The sequence below is a fragment of the Schistocerca gregaria genome, chromosome 6 (genome assembly GCF_023897955.1).
Source record: "Schistocerca gregaria isolate iqSchGreg1 chromosome 6, iqSchGreg1.2, whole genome shotgun sequence".
Lineage (NCBI taxonomy): Eukaryota > Metazoa > Arthropoda > Insecta > Orthoptera > Acrididae > Schistocerca > Schistocerca gregaria.
In genome coordinates this window covers 491,981,357-492,002,129 of record NC_064925.1, presented here as the reverse complement: position 1 = coordinate 492,002,129, position 20,773 = coordinate 491,981,357, and the positions used below count along the sequence as shown (strand labels likewise).

Sequence of the window (20,773 nt, the reverse complement as noted above, 5' to 3'; positions counted from 1 at the left end):
TTGATTTCAATGCAATTGCCACCAGGCTTCACTGAAATTAATGCAGAGGCTCATCACAATATAATTACCATTATAACTTTAATTACTAGTGCATTACCTCAGTACAGTAGCTCCATCAGACAAAACTGGAGCTTCAATTTAATTTTGACAGTCAGAACTGCCCTAACATAAGAATTCAATATAACCACTATAAAGTCTTTGAGAAGTTTTGATATAAATGCAGCTGTAAATCCAAAATATAACAAAAACAGATTTAATAGCTTCAGTTGACTGAAAATGCAGTCATGTGAGAGAGATGTGTGTGCGTGTGTTTATGCGGGTGTGTGTCGACTGTTTTTGACGGATGTCTTACTGGCTGAAAGCTTTATCTGTGACAGTCTTTTTGTTGTGCCTATCTGTGACTCAGCATCTTCACTATATGGTGAGTAGCAACTTTCTTTTTCATAACATTGTTGCACCCTTAAATTTTTATTTTTTCAAGGGTGTTTATTTGGTACTGTCTCCTACCTGCAAATTCAATCTTGCTGCCAACCTTCAATATACAAATTATACAAATTACATCTTATTACTATTTAGCACTTCAGAGAACTTTATTTGGTGCTGTATTCAGGATCACTGCTTTTCTACTAAATTTTTCCATTGGACTGATAAACACATAAGTACTCATAATGTTTCTTGTTAATTAGTACAAACAGGAATGTAATACTCACCTCAAGGATGCTCTTCCTGTCAGCATGCAAACGCATGACTTGTACAGCCCAGTCTAGGAGCTTCTCACCACGAGGAACTTTGACCCTTTCATGTTTCAGTCTTCCCACACGGAATTCATGAGGGTCTTCTCGGCGGGGAGACAAACCTGGTGCTCGCTGCCGCTCAAGAGTTACATCACGTTGTGTCTGAAGCCAGACGATCGACCTGTAAAATCGAATGCAAACTGAACGTAATTCTACTACGCAAGTTAAATATCTAAACACAGAAAACATTTTTCTCAACATTTGTGACAAAATAAGCATTGCACACCAACAGTAACCCTCATCCTGGCTTGTAGCAGGCAAGGCGCTACAAATTGCACTACCCATTTTTGCCTCATGGACTAACTCAAAATTTCAGCTTGACACTTTTTTCTTCTCAGGATTAATATTAATCTTACAATTCAACATTAACTGAAATATTATTGCAAAAGTTATGCCTCACACATGGCTCTAAGAAGAAGGAGACGACGTCGACACGAAAAAGGAGGTCATCAACAATCAAAACGTTGGTCTGAACACATTTAAGTGCTCTACTTGGCACAGTTTTATTGGAAGTAGCATGCCTTTGACTTTCTCCAGCCACTAGCTAAATCTGTCAACAGTTATTAGAGAAGTGGCAGTATAATAAGGATTCTATGCCATGGTCCAAATCGTCATTTTTCAATTGGGGCTCGGTGGGGAAGTGCTCGACTTCCATAGGCCCAGGCTCAATACGAAGTTAGTAACTGACAGCCTGCAAGTACCCAGACTTTATTCATCCATTATTTGAAAGTAAAAGCACTTGGAACATGCAACAAACTTTACAGACAATTTTGAATCTTTATGGACCTTCCTCTTGCGGATCCCCCCCTTTTCCCAAAGTGCACACACAAAATGAGGGAAAGAAAAAAGTTAATCACTGACTACACTTTGGCTGTTCATGCAGTAAAACTTCAGTATCAGCCATAACTTTAAATTTATTAGTTCTTTAGTACCAACTCTATTCACAACACAGTTTGCAGACACTGCCTACATAATTACTGAATGCACCTGCAAAATTATATCACTGTACAACACATAGTTCAGGAGATATGACATCATCAACATTAAGATGCATGAAAAACTTGCTTTTCCTTACAATGGGGCACAACTAAGACTACGTTCACCCAATATTTAGCAATGAGAGGTTAACAACTTTCAACAAACATTAAGCACAATTTCAAACCATTTCTCGATTAGATAATTAATGTCAAATATTTAACATCTTACCTCATCTATAATGTAATTAGAGGCTTGAAGGTGTTCTATACATAACAGTTCAATTCTTTTAAAAAATTGGTAGTTTACTGGCAACAGTATCAAGCAGTGCTGTTTACATTGTTCATAAAAACAGAATCACTGACTGCTTGAAATGAGAACATACAATTACACTGAAGAGAGTTTACTTAACTGTAAATTAGTGTTCTCAGCCAGGTGAGTATCAAACGAACTTTTAAAAATGGCGTTTCAAACATGTTAACCAGACAAATTATCATACCATAAAACACTTGGATACTACCCTCAAGAGCCAAAGAAACTGGTACACCTGCCTAATATCGGGCAGAGCACATGCAAGCACGCAGAAGTGCCGCAACAAGACATGGCATGGACTTGACTTGACTAATGTCTGAAATAGTGTTGGAGGGAATTGACACCATGAATCCTGCAGGGCTGTCCATAAATCCGTAAGAGTATGGGGGGGGGGGGGGGGGTGGGGGGTGCATATCTCTTCTGAACACCACAATGCAAGGCATCCCAGGTACGCTCAATAATGTTCTCGTCTAGGGAGTTTGGTGGACTGCGAACTGTTTAAATACAGAAGAATGTTCACAGAGCCGCTCTGTAGCAATTCTAGATGTGTGGGATGTCGCATTTTCCTGCTGGAAATGCCCAAGTCCATCGGAATACACAATGAAAATGAATGGATACAGCTCATCAGACAGGATGCTCACATACGTGTCACCTGTCAAAATCATATCTAAATGTGTCAGGGGTTCCATATCACTCCAACTCCACATGCCCCACACCATTACAGAGCTCTTCGGGAAAATTTTGAAGAATGGTGGTCAAACCCTACAGGATACCATCACATAAAGGCTGAAACGTGCGGAACTCCATTTAGTCGCCTCTTACGACAAGCAGGAATACCTCGGGCCTATTCTTACCACCAGACCCGCAGGAGGAGGGGTAGGAAGGGGGTGGATGGGACGGGACGAAATGATGCATTCTTTGAGAGGACACTGCAGATTTATTCAGTATACCCCTAATAAGCCTGCAAATTATGGGATCAAGATTTATGCCTTATATGATACAAAACATTTTACACCCTGAACTTTGAAATTTATTGTGGCAAGCAGATGCCAGGACCCTACCTAAAGTCTAACAAGCCTGCTGACATTGTGCAAAGATTAGTGACACCAATTGAGAAAACAAACAGAAATCTTACAACTGACAATTACTACAGTAGCTACCATATGGCTTAAAATGTACTTGGCAAAGGTTTGACTTTCTTGGGAACCATGGGGGAGGGGGTGGGGGGGAAGAGAGGATATGAAGGAAGCACCTCAAGAATTCCAAACCAATAAAACCTGGGAAGTCCAGTCACGTCTCTTCAGTTTTCAAGACGATTTCTGTATGGTCTTGACTGTTCCTAAAAAGAACAAAGCTGTGATTTTTTTTATCGACAATGCAGAACAGAAATATAATAGGTTAAGAGACTAAGAAATCAAGAATGAATTTGGACTACAATGCTACCAAAGGAGGAGTAGGCACTGTAGATCAGATGTGTTCATCCTACAGTACTTCCAAAATAAAGCAATGATGGCCACTTGCACTTTCCTACAGACATCTAGATATTGCTGGGATAAATACAAATATTATTTTCAAATTAAAAAATCCTGATAATAAAGAAAGAAGACGAATTTTTTTGAAACAAATTGCTCTGGACTTTATGGAAGAACATTTGAATCAATGAGCATTACTAGACACACTTCCCAAGGATATTCACACCTTCTTGACTAAATATAGGCACAAAGAAGAGAAGACCAAGGAGCCAACAAAACGTGGAATTTGTTAAATATGTGGGAGGTATAAAAACGACAGAACTAAAACAGTACGTATGAAATGCAAGAAAAATGTATGCAAGAAACATAGTGTCATAGATACAAAATGTGTACAATGTGAAAGTGAGCTTCAGATGGAAGTTGACTAATTTATTCACAATCATAAACAGTAGTGGAAGTTTATGAATGCTCGATTTCATAATGTGTTCCCTTGTTACTTTCTTTCATGTGAATCAGTACAATTAAGTGATACAATTAAAAGAACCATGAAGGCAATAAAGAATATCTGCTTGTTATAAATTACTATGACAAAAATAGGCAATTGTGAAGGCAACATATAAATAAAAAGATTATTTTCATAGAGCCATGAAATGTTTTATGTTTACTTCAATAAAATTTAACTGGCGATTACATAAAGCTTATTTTTCCTTAGGTTAAAACGGTAATACTAATTGCGGTGTAAAAGCTGCAACACACCCACTCATGGAAGTATGAAAGTGTGCCCACCAGAGGGTTAATTCTCTGCATCATTTTGGGAGTCATGTAGCTGTGGCAAGATGTATAAACAAAACATGTAAGCACAGAGTGTGGTGAGAATTATTCACATTATGAGATAGATCCAACAAATGGATACTTATCACTGTAAGTAAATGTGAATAATGTGAATAAATGTCAATAATTCCCACCACACTCAGTGCTTACAGGTTTTGCCTTGCCAGAGCAACACGACTCCCACACTGCTGCAGACAGTAAATAAATATGAACATTCTGGTGACTAATCGCTAGGCAGTGTGAAACCAGTAATGGACTAATAAAAAAATTGAAGAACAAAACAAAAGGTGACTGGTTGCCGTAATTTCAAGAAACCTTTACAATATTCCCATATATCAAATGAAAGAAGACGCTTCCCGAGACTCCAGACAAGTGTGACACACAGATATTCCTCTTGCAAGAGGAGCTAAAAGCCAGGAGTTAGTCATCATGAAACAGATAATAGATAGAGTAGTACACCACAAAAATCACCAAGACTTTCAGAAACTCTGCTAGTTATTTATTTATACTAGCTTTACTGTAATTCAGTCCTGAAAGTGCCACATAACAATAACTAAGTTTTAGTATTAACTAACCTTGAAGCACCAAATGCAGTACAACTGAAGTATAGCTGTCTTGTCTCAAAGGGAAAGAGGAATGGACAAGATCGGTTGAGTTCTTCACACCACGATGGAAGTGCTCCTGATGACAGCACCAGAGGATCCTGTATCTGTTGCAGCAATTTATTGGTTATCTTCTTACTAGTGAATTCTTCAATAGCTAAATGACCTTCACTGTCTTCAATTTCATTTTCATTCTCTGCCTCTGTTATAAAAACCAAAAATAAATGTATTTTTCTTAAAGAAAGTTAGTCTTCTAAACACATTAACGCAACAAAAAAACTATAAAAACCATTGTAGTTTGTTTCCCAGAAATAATGTAAAGTGCATAAAACAAGCTACACATGGGAAGAAACTTAGAACACTGTCATATGCTAGTTGCTTCAATTATATAAGCTCTGAAACAAAACTTCAAAATAACAATGACCCTTCACCTTATCTCACTTCCTGTATGGCACTCTTAAATAAAGGTATTAAACCTATAATTACAAATGTCTCCCCAACAATTGTGCACCAAAACCAGCACGTCTGCTTGCACCTCCAATCAATCACACATTCGCCACTGTGAATCTGGACCAAAAATGGATGGTTGGGATTCGTGAACATGAAACTTTAGGCAGAGTGTGTAGGTAAGAGAGAGAGAGAGAGAGAGAGAGAGAGAGAGAGAGAGAGAGAGAGAGAGAGAGAGAGAGAGAGAGAGAGGGGGAGGGGGGGGGGGGAGAACTTATAAAAGCAACCCTCGGACAGGATGGCGAGCTAAGTAGGCGTATGTGAGGGAAATACTATAACCGACAAGTAGCACAGGCTGAAATATACAGTCAAAGGCAGAAGTAAAACATGTATGATTTGATTTCATCTCAGTTAAAGAGGAAGCTTAAAGTATAACATCTCGTCAAATCTAAATCATCAGACCAGGGAAAGAATTCAAAGATAGGAAAGGAAATCAGCCAGAACGTAGCAGAGGAACCTGTTGGCACATTTACCTGAATTGATTTAAAGTGGAACATGTCAATCCAGATGACCAAGCAGAAATCTCGATAGCACTTATCCTAAATTGGGGCACCCAGTATCTACACTGCAGAATCTCAGCTGGTCACACCTTGAGAGTGCCAGGGCACTAATTATCTGATGTAGTACTTCAAGAATGTTATTCTCCATACCTTTTCATGAAGAATGCTGCAGGAGAACATACAGTGATGTGATTACAATAAAATAATTACAGATAGCATAGAACTGCAGTGTGTTAACTTACACTTTTAGGAACCAGGGAAGAGAGTTCTATGGGTGCCACAGGATCTATCAAGTATTTTATGGAACCGGGTGTGTGATGGGGGTGGAAAAATTTAGTTTAAAGTGCCAATTAAAGAAATTGTATCCCCAGTAGACAGCCTGCAGCATCGGGTAGTACTGTATCAGGAAACAAGTGCTTGAGTATAATTTTCTGTTTCGTATTTTAGTGTGGTCAACTAAAGATACTTGTCTCCAGGAAAAACTTACAATGGATGTCATACAGAAATATCCATGAGGCCATCACATTTTTTGTTGTTGTCTACCAAATGCTACAAAAGGGAAAAGTTTGATTTTTTTTCTGATTTGTCATGAAAGTAACTTGTGTCACCTGTGAATACTCATACCACTGTCTGTAATTTTTGCTGCCTTTTGCTATCAATACTGCTTACTTGCTTGTGCCCATGATCTATGGTACACTACCATTTAAAATAACTGAAAATGTTACCAATAAGTAGGGATAAGAAAGAATAGTTATATTTTGCGACAAAATTCTACATAATTCTTTTGCAAAACTGGTTTGTTGTGTGCCAAGTCAACTTTATATTTTTATTATTATTTTATTTTTGCTTTAGCTGAGTTCAGATCTCTTTCTTGTTAAATTTTGATGTGATTTTTTTGTCAAATTTGATGCTATTTTCATGGTTACATCGAAGTTTGTTATGCAGAAAATGTTCATTTTGTGATGATACAGAAACCTCAGTCTTGAGGAGATTAGAAGTGAACAAGCAATTTTCACATTTAATTACACAGACATATTACTTTTTATACAGGAAAATTACAAATTTCATGATCTCTCATAAAAATCACCAATTTAATTAAAAGCAACTAATTTTGCATTACAATTTTCACATTATTTTCTTGTCCCTTTTCATGAGCAATTGAAAGAAAAACCAACAAACAGTTTCCAAAACGTTAATTTTTCACCTACTTGCAGGATATGTTTATGATCCAGTTTTGCTGCTGGCGCTTTCCTGATCACCAGGAGCCTTGTTATATTCATGCTGCAGCCTTACTGCTGGTCAGGAGTAATGACCCCGCAGTTAATCACATAGCTAGCAGAATTAAACAGGGTGCTGGTGGAGTGACCTTGAAGCAGCCAATCACAACTCAAGTTTCAGAACATACAATGATGGTTGTGACATGAAACACAAACCACCTTGAAATTGTTGTCTCGTGAAGATCATAGCGAGCAGTGGGGAGAACAGTGACAGTTCAGGGTAAAAGGGCTGGTAAGACTTTGTGGGTTTGATTCACTTTAGGAGGCCATGCTGGCAAGGTGGAAGCATCAACACACCCCAAGTTACTCATTAAACCCTTTCCTTTCCTTCCAATCAAGTTGTCCATATTTAAATTATTATCTGCAATGTAATTAACTACATTCGTTTCCCATAAAAAAGCATAAATAACAGTGACGATACTATCTACAAACATTTAAGAAGACAAAGTTCAGCATTTCATATTATTATAGGGCTGAAAGAATTTTCCTGAAGAGAAATTAAAATAATTATCTTCATTCAACACACACACCCACCCTACTTAACCAAACATCTGAGAAGAAAGTGCACTTTTAGAATTATGCAAACAAAATATTTTTGTTGTAAATACTAGGCAATTGTCTGAAGATGCACAAAGGTCTCTTTCTTTCTTTCTTTCTCTCTTCACAGCTGTAGGCTTTAACACAGAGTGATGTTTAAGTTCAGGTTATTCCTATCAATTAAAGAATATGGTGACAGCAAAGGGAACAATCAGAAAATGTAATTACATTCTATGACACAATTCCTTTTATTCATCACAATCTAGTGACTTTAGGTTTTGGGATTGTGCAACAATGAAAAGTAAGAATTACAAACAGCAACTAAATCAGTAACACATTAAGTACAAAATTCTTCACTGTTGGATTCACTTGGTACAAACTAACAGGTCAATGTGTGTAGACTTTAATTGCGAACATGCAAAACGTGGAAAGTTACATAACTTTTAACACTGCATTGTTCACATTCTGCAAGGAAACAGCTCTCTAACATACTAATACCTACACAGTAATTCATGCCCAAGACTCAAGTTATATTTAATCATAAATAAATAAATAAAAACATTTTTGAAATATGCGCCCCGTCAATAAAATGCACAGGAGAATCTAATAAAGCTTACCTTCATCTTTAAATGTGCTGATGACAAAAAGATGCCTGAGAAGTTGCAGCACATCATCAACACTGCAGGCAGGTGGCATGGTTGGTGTCGCAGGAGTAGAAGGTGAAGTAGTACTTGAAGGAATACTGCTCTGGTGTGTTGAATCTACATTTTGTTGATCCTCTTGTCCAGGTGTGCTGTCATCTTCGCGATATACTATGCTGTACCACAAGAGACATATGCAACAATAATAAGCAGCCCCATAACAACATTAATATGATCATCAAGTTAAACTTTGTCATGTAGTCCATGAACAGTGCATCAAATTAACTCATTACATCCCACTGTATGATTTATCATACACATTCTCTTCTTATACACATCTGTTTCCAGCAGATCAATGTCAACAACTGTAACATTTCTTGTAACTTTAATTGTTAGTTTGGAAGTCCATGGCTGAAAAGAATAGTTAACAGAGAAGAGCAGGATTGCTTACTACCTGGTAGAAAGCATTTGTTCTAGTGCTATTAATTCTGCCACTTCTCGTAACGGCTAAGTGACAAGTATAATAAAATTACGATGTATATTTTTGTACCTTTGCTCATATTATTACAGATTACTAATTTGGATACTAAAATAAATTCAAAATGATTACTTTATCAGCACTGTTGCGTGATTGGCTTGTATCAGTATGTACGAAATATCATATTTTATTTCAGACAAAATTTGGAAAAGCAGAGACATTTAGAAGAGCTTTTAAATATCCTGTACTCCACAGAAGAAGAAGAAGAAGAAGATGATGATGATGACTAAATTTTTACTGATATACTGATACCTCTCAGGAGCTTGAATTTGTGTTATTCAACCAACTGATGGTGAGGACAGTGAAAAAGACGATGTGAGTACTGATTCAGAAGGACAGCCCATCGCTTTTTCTAGTCTCAGTTGCCCACACGCAGCTGTAGAGTCATTTTGGTGCTGCCTTCTATACAAACCCATGATATTTCTCGGTTTCAGTCAATTCCAGAGTCCACGGGGCATTTTATAGATGGAACTGACATTGTCTGCTGCTCCTGTAAACCAGACTTGCTTCCAAAAGGACGCCAGATATAAACTATAAACCCATGCCAGTCCCCCCCCCCTTTTTTTTCCTTCTTAGGCTGGGTGCTGAGCAGGTCTGTTGAGTCTATACAGGTTGTTTACCCCTAACAGATCTTGTACCACTCTTTCCAGTTCATCACTGTGCCAGAACACTGATTATGCATTTAAATGTGCATTTAATAGTAAATTTTGTTTGCTTGCATAGTTTATAATACTACTAATACTGACTGCATAACTTCCTGTTTCGCAAAAGTACTGACCATAAACTGACTGGAGCCATGTTCCACTGTCCCCTGCTAACTCTGTTCTATAGGGTACAGAGTTTGGGTACCTTAAGGATAGCACATTTCAGAATTAATTACTATGATTGCCACCATGATCACACACCATCCTCATTTAATGCTCAACAAACACATTTACAGCAATCCTCTTGTTTGCCTGATAAAGAAACCTTCAGTTCTGACATTTACTTGCAGCTTGCATAAGTTTTTATTGGTAAGTACAACTTCCCTTTATTTACATCATTGCCCACGAACATTAGTTTATCAAGGTTACAGAGTTTAGGTGATTGCTATGGACAATCTCATTGCAAGTGCTGTTATGTCTGGCGAAAATGCTACAACCCAGTTTGTTCAAACTGGTAAATAAGATAACTAGTTCCCATAAAACAATGTTCTATTAGTTGTGGTTACCTAACTACAAATGAATATATCACAGCATATTTTAAATACTACTAATTGGTATCTGCAAAGATTGTATTATTGTTGAAAGGAAACGAGGCCCTCAAGCTGCTCATGATTTTTCCTGTGTGTGTGTGTGTGTGTGTGTGTGTGTGTGTGTGTGTGTGTGTGTGTGTGTGTGTGTGCGCGTGTTTTACAAAGTGTACAGGGTTTAGACATCTAGAATGACTCGATCATACCATACTGTTTCTGAGATTTCCACACACTCATGGAGGGGGCTCTAGCTATATAGAATGTGTAATCTGATATAAATTCTTAGCTAAATAGCTGCTTATATCATTTTCAAAATATGCATTAGATTTAAGCCTATTGAAAATTATAAGAATTTATGAATAATGTCAACTTACTTATAAAGAATGTCAACTTACGTGTATACTGGTTCCCATATACGTCGCAGCTTTTCTTGCCTTGTTCCAAGTTCTGCACTTTGGACAAGCTGTTGTACAGCTCTGAATATTGTCCAGTTACGGTCTGTTAATGGTACTTCAACATCAGGAACCTAAACACACAGAAAAGAAAGCATTATTTACAAATTGCTTAAACTTGAGTTTGTGTTAATAATAGAAAAGTTAATTATATGGTGATGACGCAGTAGCACTGCTGTTGTTTATGAGTAAAAGACTCATACATGAGCTAAGGAAATACTAAATTAATATAAATATACCACCACTTCAAAATATTCTGAGACTTACAAGTGATGTCGGTACAATAGATACAGTGGTGACTTGAACCAACAACTGTAAACAACAGATATGCATTCAGACAGTCAATTGTTTGTAAGCAGTGGCTATGGGACTGTGTTGCGTCAATGTTTTTGTATTGCACATCGCAAATGAGCAACAGCTGTAAATCGAGTGTCCATCATATTCTTGACAATGTTTTTAAGAAGAAAATGTATGCGCAAACTAAAGCCATCGACAATATTATGAAAAGGATAGAGAGTTACTCACAATATAGAGGGTACACCGAGTCACAGACAGGTACAACAAAAAGACTGGTACACATTTGAGCTTTCGGCCAACAGGCCTTTTCCTAAAACAGAAAACACACACACACACACACACACACACACACACACACACACAAATCACAACACATACCACATACACAACCACTGCCTTTGTCTCTGTCTCTGGCCTCAGCAGCCAGAAACAATGGTTGTGTGTGTGAGAGATGTGCTTGCATGAATGTTTGTGTGTGTGTGTGTGTGTGTGTGTGTGTGTGTGTGTGTGTGTGTGTGTGTGTGTGTGTTCTACTTCAGAAGAAGGCATTTTGGCCAAAAGCTCAAATGTATAGCAGTCTTTTTGGTGTGCCTGTCTGTGGGTCATCATCATCTCTGTATGGGTAGCAATATATCCTTTTTGAAATATTGTAGCTACTCCAAATTAGTATTTCCATTGCCAATGTGACAAGCTAGTTGAAAGACATAACAAATGAAGACTTTTCTGACATTTTCACAGGGCTGTATGAACATTCTGCACATTGAAGTCAAGGGAGGGGGGAGCTGATGCATTCAAACAATCTACTTAACTTTTATCTATTTTTGTTAATTCAGTCTTGATTTTTTTTTTTTTTTTACTGACCTGGATATTTAGAATAAAAGTAGTTTCAAATGATTTAATATTCCTGCTATTATATGATGAACTATCATCTTTACACATTCTGCAAATATAATTATTTTTATATTCAATATGAAACATTTCACTGACTTCACGCGTGCATGCTGTACCTTGTGTCAAGTGACGCCTTTTTTTCCTACAATAATGGGGGTGAGTAACTCAAAACTGCATAGAATTTTGTATTATTTACATGATCATTATACAATTCTCCCTCATGCCAATACAACCAAATTGATGCTCTCATCAACATACAATCACATGTAAAACAACATTTTCGACCGACCGAAGTGTGATCCTCTGGTAATGGTGCCACTGCATTTGGTGTGGAGGGGTATGGGGTCAGCATACCACTCTCCCAGCATTGACTTTTTTTGTGACCTGGAGCCCTACTTAGTCAAGTATCTCCTCGATTGGCACTTATAATCACTGGCAACGCTTAAAGACCAACACATTTATGGTTGAGGGATGAAGTTTAATGCCTGGTCACCGTTTAAGTTATTACGGACAGAATGTGATTTTTGGACTGTGCAAGTATAGGAAAGCAATTCAACCATTTATTACCAAAACTGTTCCTGGGAGGTAAAAAGGGAAGAGAAGTTGGAAGCTATTCCAACTGTTCTTAAAATGCTCAAGAACCATCTTATTTCATATAATGTTGGTTGAAGGCTTTTTGGGTTAGATGCTTCGCTGCAAGAAAGCCTGCTTCTAATCAAATTGTGTGCTGAAGGAGTATTGTCGCAGTTGTGCAACTGGATTCACAACAATTTCCTGAAAGGTCATAGTTCATAATAACTGACAACGTCACTGAGTGATATATGGAATTCCCAACAAAGTGTTATAGGCTCTCTTCTATACCTGATCTAAATAAACTTATTTAGGACACAATCTGAGCAGCCCTCTTAGATTGTTTGCATGATGCTGTCATTTACTATCTAGGAAAGTCAATAGAAGATCACAATAACTTAGGAAAGATATCTGTAAGGTGCGATAAGTGGCAACTGACTCTAAACAATAAAAAGTATGTTGTCATCCACATGGGTACTGAAGGAAATCCGTTATATTTCAGTTCTACAACAAATTTCACAAAATTAAAGGTTGCTGATTCAACTAGATACCTAAGGATTACAATTACTAAGAACTTAAACTAGAACCATCACATAGAAAATGTTGGTGGGGGAAGGCGAACCAAAGATGACAGAACACTTAGAAGATGCAACAGTTCTACTAGATCGTTTACACTACACATGCCCAACCCTTCTGTAGTACTGTTGCGCAGTACAGGAGCTTTGCCAGAAAGGATTTATGGAAGACATTGACAAAGTTCCAAGAAGGGCAGCTGTTTTGTGTTATTGTGCAACAGGAGAGAGATTACCGTCAATATGACATGTGATTCAAGGCAACAATCATTAAAATATAGGAGTTTTTCATTATGCCAAGATATTTTCATGAAATTTCAATCATTAACTTTCTCCCGATTCCCACTACATAGTGCGACTTGATCATAATAATAAAACAAGAAAAATCACAACCTGCGCAGAAAGATTTAACCAACTATTTTTCCCACGTGCTATTTGAGAGTGGAACGGTAGAGAAATTGTCTGAAAGTGGTTTGATAAACCCTGTGTCAGGCAGTTAAGTGTGAATTGCAGAGTTATGTAGCAAAAAAAGTAGCGTATCACACAGTGCTACTTAAGGAAACCAATGTCAACCTAAAGCTGTATGACCGCATGTAAATTTGAACACAGTCCCTCTTGAATTAAATACGAGTGTCATTATCACTGCACCACCTCTTTCAGTGATTTTATATTGGTCTTAGCATATCAACTTTTTAATAATAAAAAGTATAACAATTTCTGTAAAGAAATTTCCACCATTTGACTGTAAATTACTGTTCATTTATTTCACACAATCAGCTTTAGAGCCTGTTTAGACAGAATGGACATCTTGCAAGAGCTCAGCTAGCACTTTAGAATGGTTATAAAGCCAAAATCGTGATGGCATGACCAGTAATTTACAACCAAATGGTGGAAATTTCTTACAAAAAGTTCTATACAAATGATTCTGCCAATGTGGCTTATAAATAATATAACTGTAACTGTTGTGTTTGACTCTCTAATTTACAATTAAAAAATAGAAACATGGTTACAAACTACACTATGTTAACTATCACAGCATTTTGAGTCAGGCAAACACATGAAGAATACAACAGTAACTGATAAAAAAACAACAATCAATACAGCTCTAGTATGGATGTACAGTCTTGTGACTCTGAATTAAGAAAATTTTCTTGAATTCATCAATTGACAATGACCAAGAAGTAATCAACAAAAAGCAAATTGAGTTTTAATAATTAAAGCGAGAAAAAACTGTTTTAATCAGTGTTTTAGATGGTTACAAATTTTATTTCCCGAAGATAACAACATAAATTGAAGTTAAGGATTATAGAAACATACATTTTACAATTTCCCTACATAAATTTCCAACAAAATTTATTACAGATGAATAATCGGGAAATGTGTTTTTCTATTTCTTCATATCCATCACGATGGCGACGACATGTCAACAAAAAGCAAATTGAGTTTTAATAATTAAAGCGAGAAAAAACTGTTTTAATCAGTGTTTTAGATGGTTACAAATTTTATTTCCCGAAGATAACAACATAAATTGAAGTTAAGGATTATAGAAACATACATTTTACAATTTCCCTACATAAATTTCCAACAAAATTTATTACAGATGAATAATCGGGAAATGTGTTTTTCTATTTCTTCATATCCATCACGATGGCGACGACATGTAATCCTACTCTTTCTCAACAGAAAGAATTACCTACCCCGTGCTGGTTTGGTCCTCTTAATGATAGTTTGAGGCGGGGCTGCGGCACTGTCTCTGCATCTGAGCTGCTCCCAACACTGATAGAACTGCTCTCCCCACTTGAACTTTCATCTGACCCAGGTGGAGGAACTTCCAAATCTGATGTCTGATTAACATTAGTGCGGCCCGGTCGTGGATCAAACGCAGGTATAAGTGCCGAAAATTGCCTTTTTAGGACGAAGTCATCATCCCACGAGCGTCGTTTACCACCTCTAACTTCGTATCCTTCCTCCTCCTGTTGAAACAGAAAACCAAATTCGATTTCCAATGGTGAAAAATACCAGCACCAAAAAACATAACAGTATGTGTTTGTTGCATAACCAGTTAACAAACAATCACACAATGAGACAAAGAGTGTCGTTTTTGTAAGAATGTTGAGTTCAACATGTTTCATAAAAATGTGTGTTGAAGGATCTGAACAAACTAGAGAAAATATTAGATACCTGATCACCTGTAAAAAAAGCTATTCATCAGTTGTGTAATTTCACCTTAATATTAGCATTTCATAAACATGTCACCAGAAAATTGTTTTTAAGCATGTAAATTTAAGTAGATAATGAATATTAACTCTACATACAATACATGTTTTGTAACAAACTAGTACTTAAGCAAGTGGTAGCAGAATGTTTCATACTGAGTCTTATAAGGTAAACATTGTATCTCTTGGTTTTTGACACTACTGCTGACTTGGACACCAAACTGAACCAGAGAAGTATGATTGACAGTACAAGTCTGCCACCAACTGTGTTACTAAATGGCTAACCAGGTTCATTGTTCTTGGTGCAAAGACTCAGTTACAAATTGCCTATGTAACAGCTTCCAGGGGCAACAAAAATTTTATTTTAAATATATTATTTAATTACTGACTGAATTTAAAATTCTGTCATGATATACTAGTTAAGAGGTATAATCTTATATAAAGAAGTTTTAACACAGTAAGGCAAGTACAGGCTTATTACAAATGATTGAAGCGATTTCACAGCTCTACAATAACTTTATTATTTGAGATATTTCCACAATGATTTGCACACACATACAAAAACTCAAAAAGTTATTTTAGACATTCACAATTGTTAAATATGTGCCCCTTTAGTGATTTGGCAGATATCAAGCCGATAATCAAGTTCCTCCCACACTCGGCGCAGCATGTCCCCATCAATGAGTTCGAAAGCATCGTTGATGCGAGCTCTCAGTTCTGGCACGTTTCTTGGTAGAGGAGGTTTAAACACTGAATCTTTCACATAACCCCACAGAAAGAAATCACATGGGGTTAAGTCGGGAGAGCGTGGAGGCCATGACATGAATTGCTGATCATGATCTCCACGACGACCGATCCATCGGTTTTCCAATCTCCTGTTTAAGAAATGCCGAAAATCATGATGGAAGTGCGGTGGAGCACCATCCTGTTGAAAGATGAAGTCGGCGCTGTCGGTCTCCAGTTGTGGCACGAGCCAATTTTCCGGCAGGCCCAGATACATGTTTTTTTTCGCAGAAGAAAAAGGGGGCGTAAACTTTAAACCGTGAGACTGCACAAAACACGTTAACTTTTGGTGGATTGCGAATTTGCTGCACGAATGCGTGAGGATTCTCTACCGCCAAGATTCGCACATTGTGTCTCTTCACTTCACCATTAAGAAAAAATGTTGCTTCATCACTGAAAACAAGTTTCGCACTGAACGCATCCTCTTCCATGAGCTGTTGCAACCACGCCAAAAATTCAAAGCATTTGACTTTGTCATCGGGTGTCAGAGCTTGTAGCAATTGTAAATTGTAAGGCTTCTGCTTTAGCCTTTTCCATAAGATTTTCCAAACCATCGGCTGTGGTACGTTTAGCTCCCTGCTTGCTTTATTCATCGACTTCCGCGGGCTACACGTGAAACTTGCCCGCACGCGTTCAACTGTTTCTTTGCTCACTGCAGGCCGACCCGTTGATTTCACCTTACAGAGGCATCCAGAAGCTTCAAACTGCGCATACCATCGCTGAATGGAGTTAGCAGTTGGTGGGTCTTTGTTGAACTTCGTCCTGAAGTTTCGTTGCACTGTTACGACTGACTGATGTGAGTGCATTTCAAGCACGACATACGCTTTCTCAGCTCCTGTCGCCATTTTGTTTCACTGCGCTCTCGAGCGCTCTGGCGACAGAAACCTGAAGTGCGGCTTCAGCCGAACAAAACGTTATGAGTTTTTCTACGTACCTGTAGTGTGTTGTGACCATATGTCAATGAATGGAGCTACAGTGAATTTATGAAATCGCTTCAATCATTTGTAATATTCCTGTATTACAGTTAGGAGCTGTGAATACACACAGCGATTTCCAGCAAACTTTCCATGTAATTTCAAACCTTCACAAAACTTTTTCTCACCAACATCTCCCATAAAATGATGAAAGGAAAACTGTTCATTGCTTACAGTTTTGTTGTTCATGCACAAAAACTTTAACTTCAGGCAAGACATATTAATTTATTACTTCTTTACTCCTCACTATTCGCAACACATTTTGCAGAAAGTATCCTAATTTACTGCTAAATGTACCAGCAAAATTATACGATTGTATATAGTTCAGGAGAGATAATGTCATCAATAATGAGATGCATGAAAAAACTAGGTTTTGCTTAAAATGGAAAGCAATTACCTGCACTATACTTAACTAGGCTTGATAATGAGAGCACTTTCTGAGTTTCAACAAACTAAGATAATTTCAAACCTTTTCTAAATTTATTCTCTCTTACATGTTTAACATCAAATATTTAACACGTTAACCCGTGTGTAAGGTAATTAAAAGTCTGAAGATATTTTATAGATGAGAGTACAATTCATTAAGGAATCAGGGGTTTACTGGTGTTCTACTAAACATATACGCCTGGCCACTTTTGAAATTAATGCACCATAATCATACCCTGTTAGTTTCTTTTACAATTAAATTCCAATACATAGTTGCGCCCTCAAATAGTATTCTGTTGTCATTCTCCAGTCATTTTTCCATCATGGCTGACTTGTCCAATTCTCTTTATCGTATATGGAGCTTGCGTTCAGCACAGCACTTTGTGACTGTGCAGCTGGTCTTTTCTACATAAATACTATACACACCTGGCACTCTAAAGTGTTGAGTTGAGCTTGGACAGCTCAGACCTTGAAAGTACTGACCATGAGTGGTAAGGGCACATACCCGACTCCTGGCAGAGTGAAAGTTCTTTTTGATGAAGGTATTTATTTCTTAACTTGAATTCTTCTGTGTGTGGACTTTCACTCTGTCATTATCTGGTTTAACTATGCAACCAACCAGCCAGCCAGCCTCCCCCCCCCCCCCCCCCCCCCCCCCCAGTTGTGACAACACCTCTCACCAAACAGAACATGCTATTTACTGGTCAAAGTAAATACAAATCCCTGGTTGTTTCACCCCATCTCCAAAGTTACCTTATATACTTCAATAATCTGTGCATTTTTTTCTGAATTTAAGGACAAAACACTGGGGCGTAGAGATTATTCGAAACAAGGTTGGTACTGCTCCGCCTCCAACAATATATCCCATTATACTGTAGCACTGTTGTGGCCTCAGTTTGTGATGCCTCTGTAGCACATTATAACTGAAGTACTGACATCTTCAAACTTGTTAATTATGGCTACTATTTCATTATCACTTGTACACTGCTAAACAAAAATTGAAAATTACTAAGAAGCCGAAAACATTGGAAAGCAGTGGGAAGAAAGTATGACATAAACGAGAGTTGCATTCGTGTCCGGTAAAAAAAATTAAAAAAAACACACCAAGCGGGAAAGCGCCGGCAGACAGGCACAATGAACAAAACACACAAACACACACACAGAATTAATAGCTTCCGCAACCGATGGTTGCTTCTTCAGGAAGGAGAGGGAAAGACGACGTGTGTGTGCGAGTGTACACCTGTCCTTTTTTTCCCCCCTAAGGGAAGTCTTTCCGCTCCCGGGATTGGAATGACTCCTTACTCTCTCCCTTAAAACCCACATCCTTTCGTCTTTCCCTCTCCTTCCTGAAGAAGCAACCATCGGTTGCGAAAGCTAGTAATTCTGTGTGTGTGTGTGTGTGTGTGTGTGTGTGTGTGTGTGTGTGTGTGTTTTGTTCATTGTGCCTGTCTGCCGGCGCTTTCCATATATATATAATATTTGCTGCTTCAAGAAACAAATAGTAATTGCTGGGCATTTCAATTTCGTGGCCAAAAAGCAAAGCATCCAGACCTCAAAAAAAGGCTCTGCTATTATGTGGATGAGAAGCAACAATACGCAGTAATGAGTGAAATGTGCCAGCTTAAAATAGATATTACTAATTTCAAAGCTAGCCAGGGCTGGCTATCAAGATTTTTCAACAGAAATGGTAACACTGGGGACAGCAGTTGGGGCCTGGTACCCGGAAAGGCATCTGATCTTTGCCCAGACTTGGGAAGGTGACATGTGGCACCCAATAGTGGAGACGTATCTCTCCCAACACTCCTTCTTCCATTGTTTGATAAGGTAGTAAACACTGCCATGGAGCTGTTTAAAGGTTATGAGGTGCTCCACCGAAGGGTGCCACTGTAGAGCTCACTGACAATCCTTAATTGCCTCAGTGACTTCTGGCAACCCCCAAGGGACTATCTTACGGCTCAGGCACCCTAAAGAGCAACGGATTGTGTTTTCTGCCGCAGAAGCAATTGTACTGGTCACCTGCTCAACCATCACATCAAGGTTACCATGAGGAGGAGATTCAGCAGTGACAGCAGAGGTGAAAGTTCCCCAGTATGCCTTGTTCGAAGCCCGTCTCGGCAGGTGTCCGTGTGCCTGATGCTGGGGCAGTGAGAGGAAGACGGGGACGTGGTCACTACCACACATGTCGTCATGCGCTCTCCAATGGACGGCCGTCCCCAATGGTGGTGGTTGTGGTGGTGGTGTTGCTCCCGAAGTAGGTGGTGGTGCAGAAGCAACAGGGAGGGAATGAACCCCCCCACAGGTGTAGTCTTCTGGCTCCAAGAGGTGACCTGGGTTGGCGAGTTAATGATGCCAGAACTGTTGTAGCGGTGGTGTAAGATGATATCATATGCACAGGATCAAGACATTCAAATTTTCTCTTAGCCTCAGTGTAGGTCAGTTGGTCCAGGGTCTTGAACTACACGATTTTCCTTTCTTTCTGGAGAATCCTGCATTAAGGTGAATGGGGTTCTCCGCAGCTGACACAGATGGGAGGTGGGGCATATGGAGTATCAGGATGCAACACTGGAAGTACAACGGGAGACATATGGCTGAACTTCCAGCACGTAAAGCACTGCATTGGGGGAGGTAGGTTGGCTGGTTGGTTCTGGGGATTGATGGGGGCTGAACATCGAGGTCATCAGTCCCCTGCTCCAAACTGACATACTTGTAAAAGTCCGATACAGTAAAAGCGTAACCTCTGCACTCAGAGGGAAGGAACACCAAGGGGTACAGAGCTAAAATGAACACCGCAATAACACAAAATAGAGGACACTTAAAAGGAGCAGAGCAAATAGTTGACTAGAGTAAAACAGACTACAGTGGTTGATGGAATAGGTAAAGGGTCAACCACTCAACTAAACGAAGAACCTCCAGCTGGAAAGAGTTGATAGAGGTACCAACACAGCTTGTTACCATAAAAGACACTATTTTGATATCCACGTCCCAATTAAAAGTCGCTGGAGTGGGTGTAGCCTGAGAAATCATGCGAGAGTGCCCGCATTAGAGTGAGTGATAAAACATAAAACTGAGTCAACTATAGAGGCATCGTCATATACAATTAAAGGAAATGTAGCTGGTAAATTAAACGACTGGCGCAAGGGGGCTAAAAGGGGGCAGTCCAGCAGAAGATGGACCACTATCAGCCCTGCATCACAGCGACACTTGGACGGGTTTTCATGGCGAAGGAGATAGCTGTGGGTCAACCGCATTATGTCCGATTCAGAGACGGCAGGGAACAACCGGGTCCCTACGCATGCTCTTCGCGGATGAGTTCCATACGGCCGTAGACGACTTTACCATACGGAACTTATTTGGCGTGTTCAGGACAGACCATTC

At 38.7% G+C, this 20,773-nt stretch overlaps 1 protein-coding gene across 8 annotated transcripts in view; it reads right to left on the bottom strand.

Annotated features, from left to right (window-relative positions):
• The window catches only part of LOC126279069 (E3 ubiquitin-protein ligase HECTD1), a 311,851-nt gene that overhangs the window by 38,342 nt on the left and 252,736 nt on the right, over positions 1-20,773 (bottom strand). For all 8 annotated transcript variants that reach the window (XM_049979517.1, XM_049979523.1, XM_049979518.1 and 5 more), the window contains 5 exons: positions 14,697-14,972; positions 10,613-10,743; positions 8,425-8,624; positions 4,960-5,188; positions 711-915 (listed from right to left, as the gene is read on the bottom strand). In XM_049979517.1, coding sequence (XP_049835474.1) covers positions 711-915; positions 4,960-5,188; positions 8,425-8,624; positions 10,613-10,743; positions 14,697-14,972 — 1,041 coding nt within the window. The remainder of the gene's footprint in view (positions 1-710; positions 916-4,959; positions 5,189-8,424; positions 8,625-10,612; positions 10,744-14,696; positions 14,973-20,773) is intronic.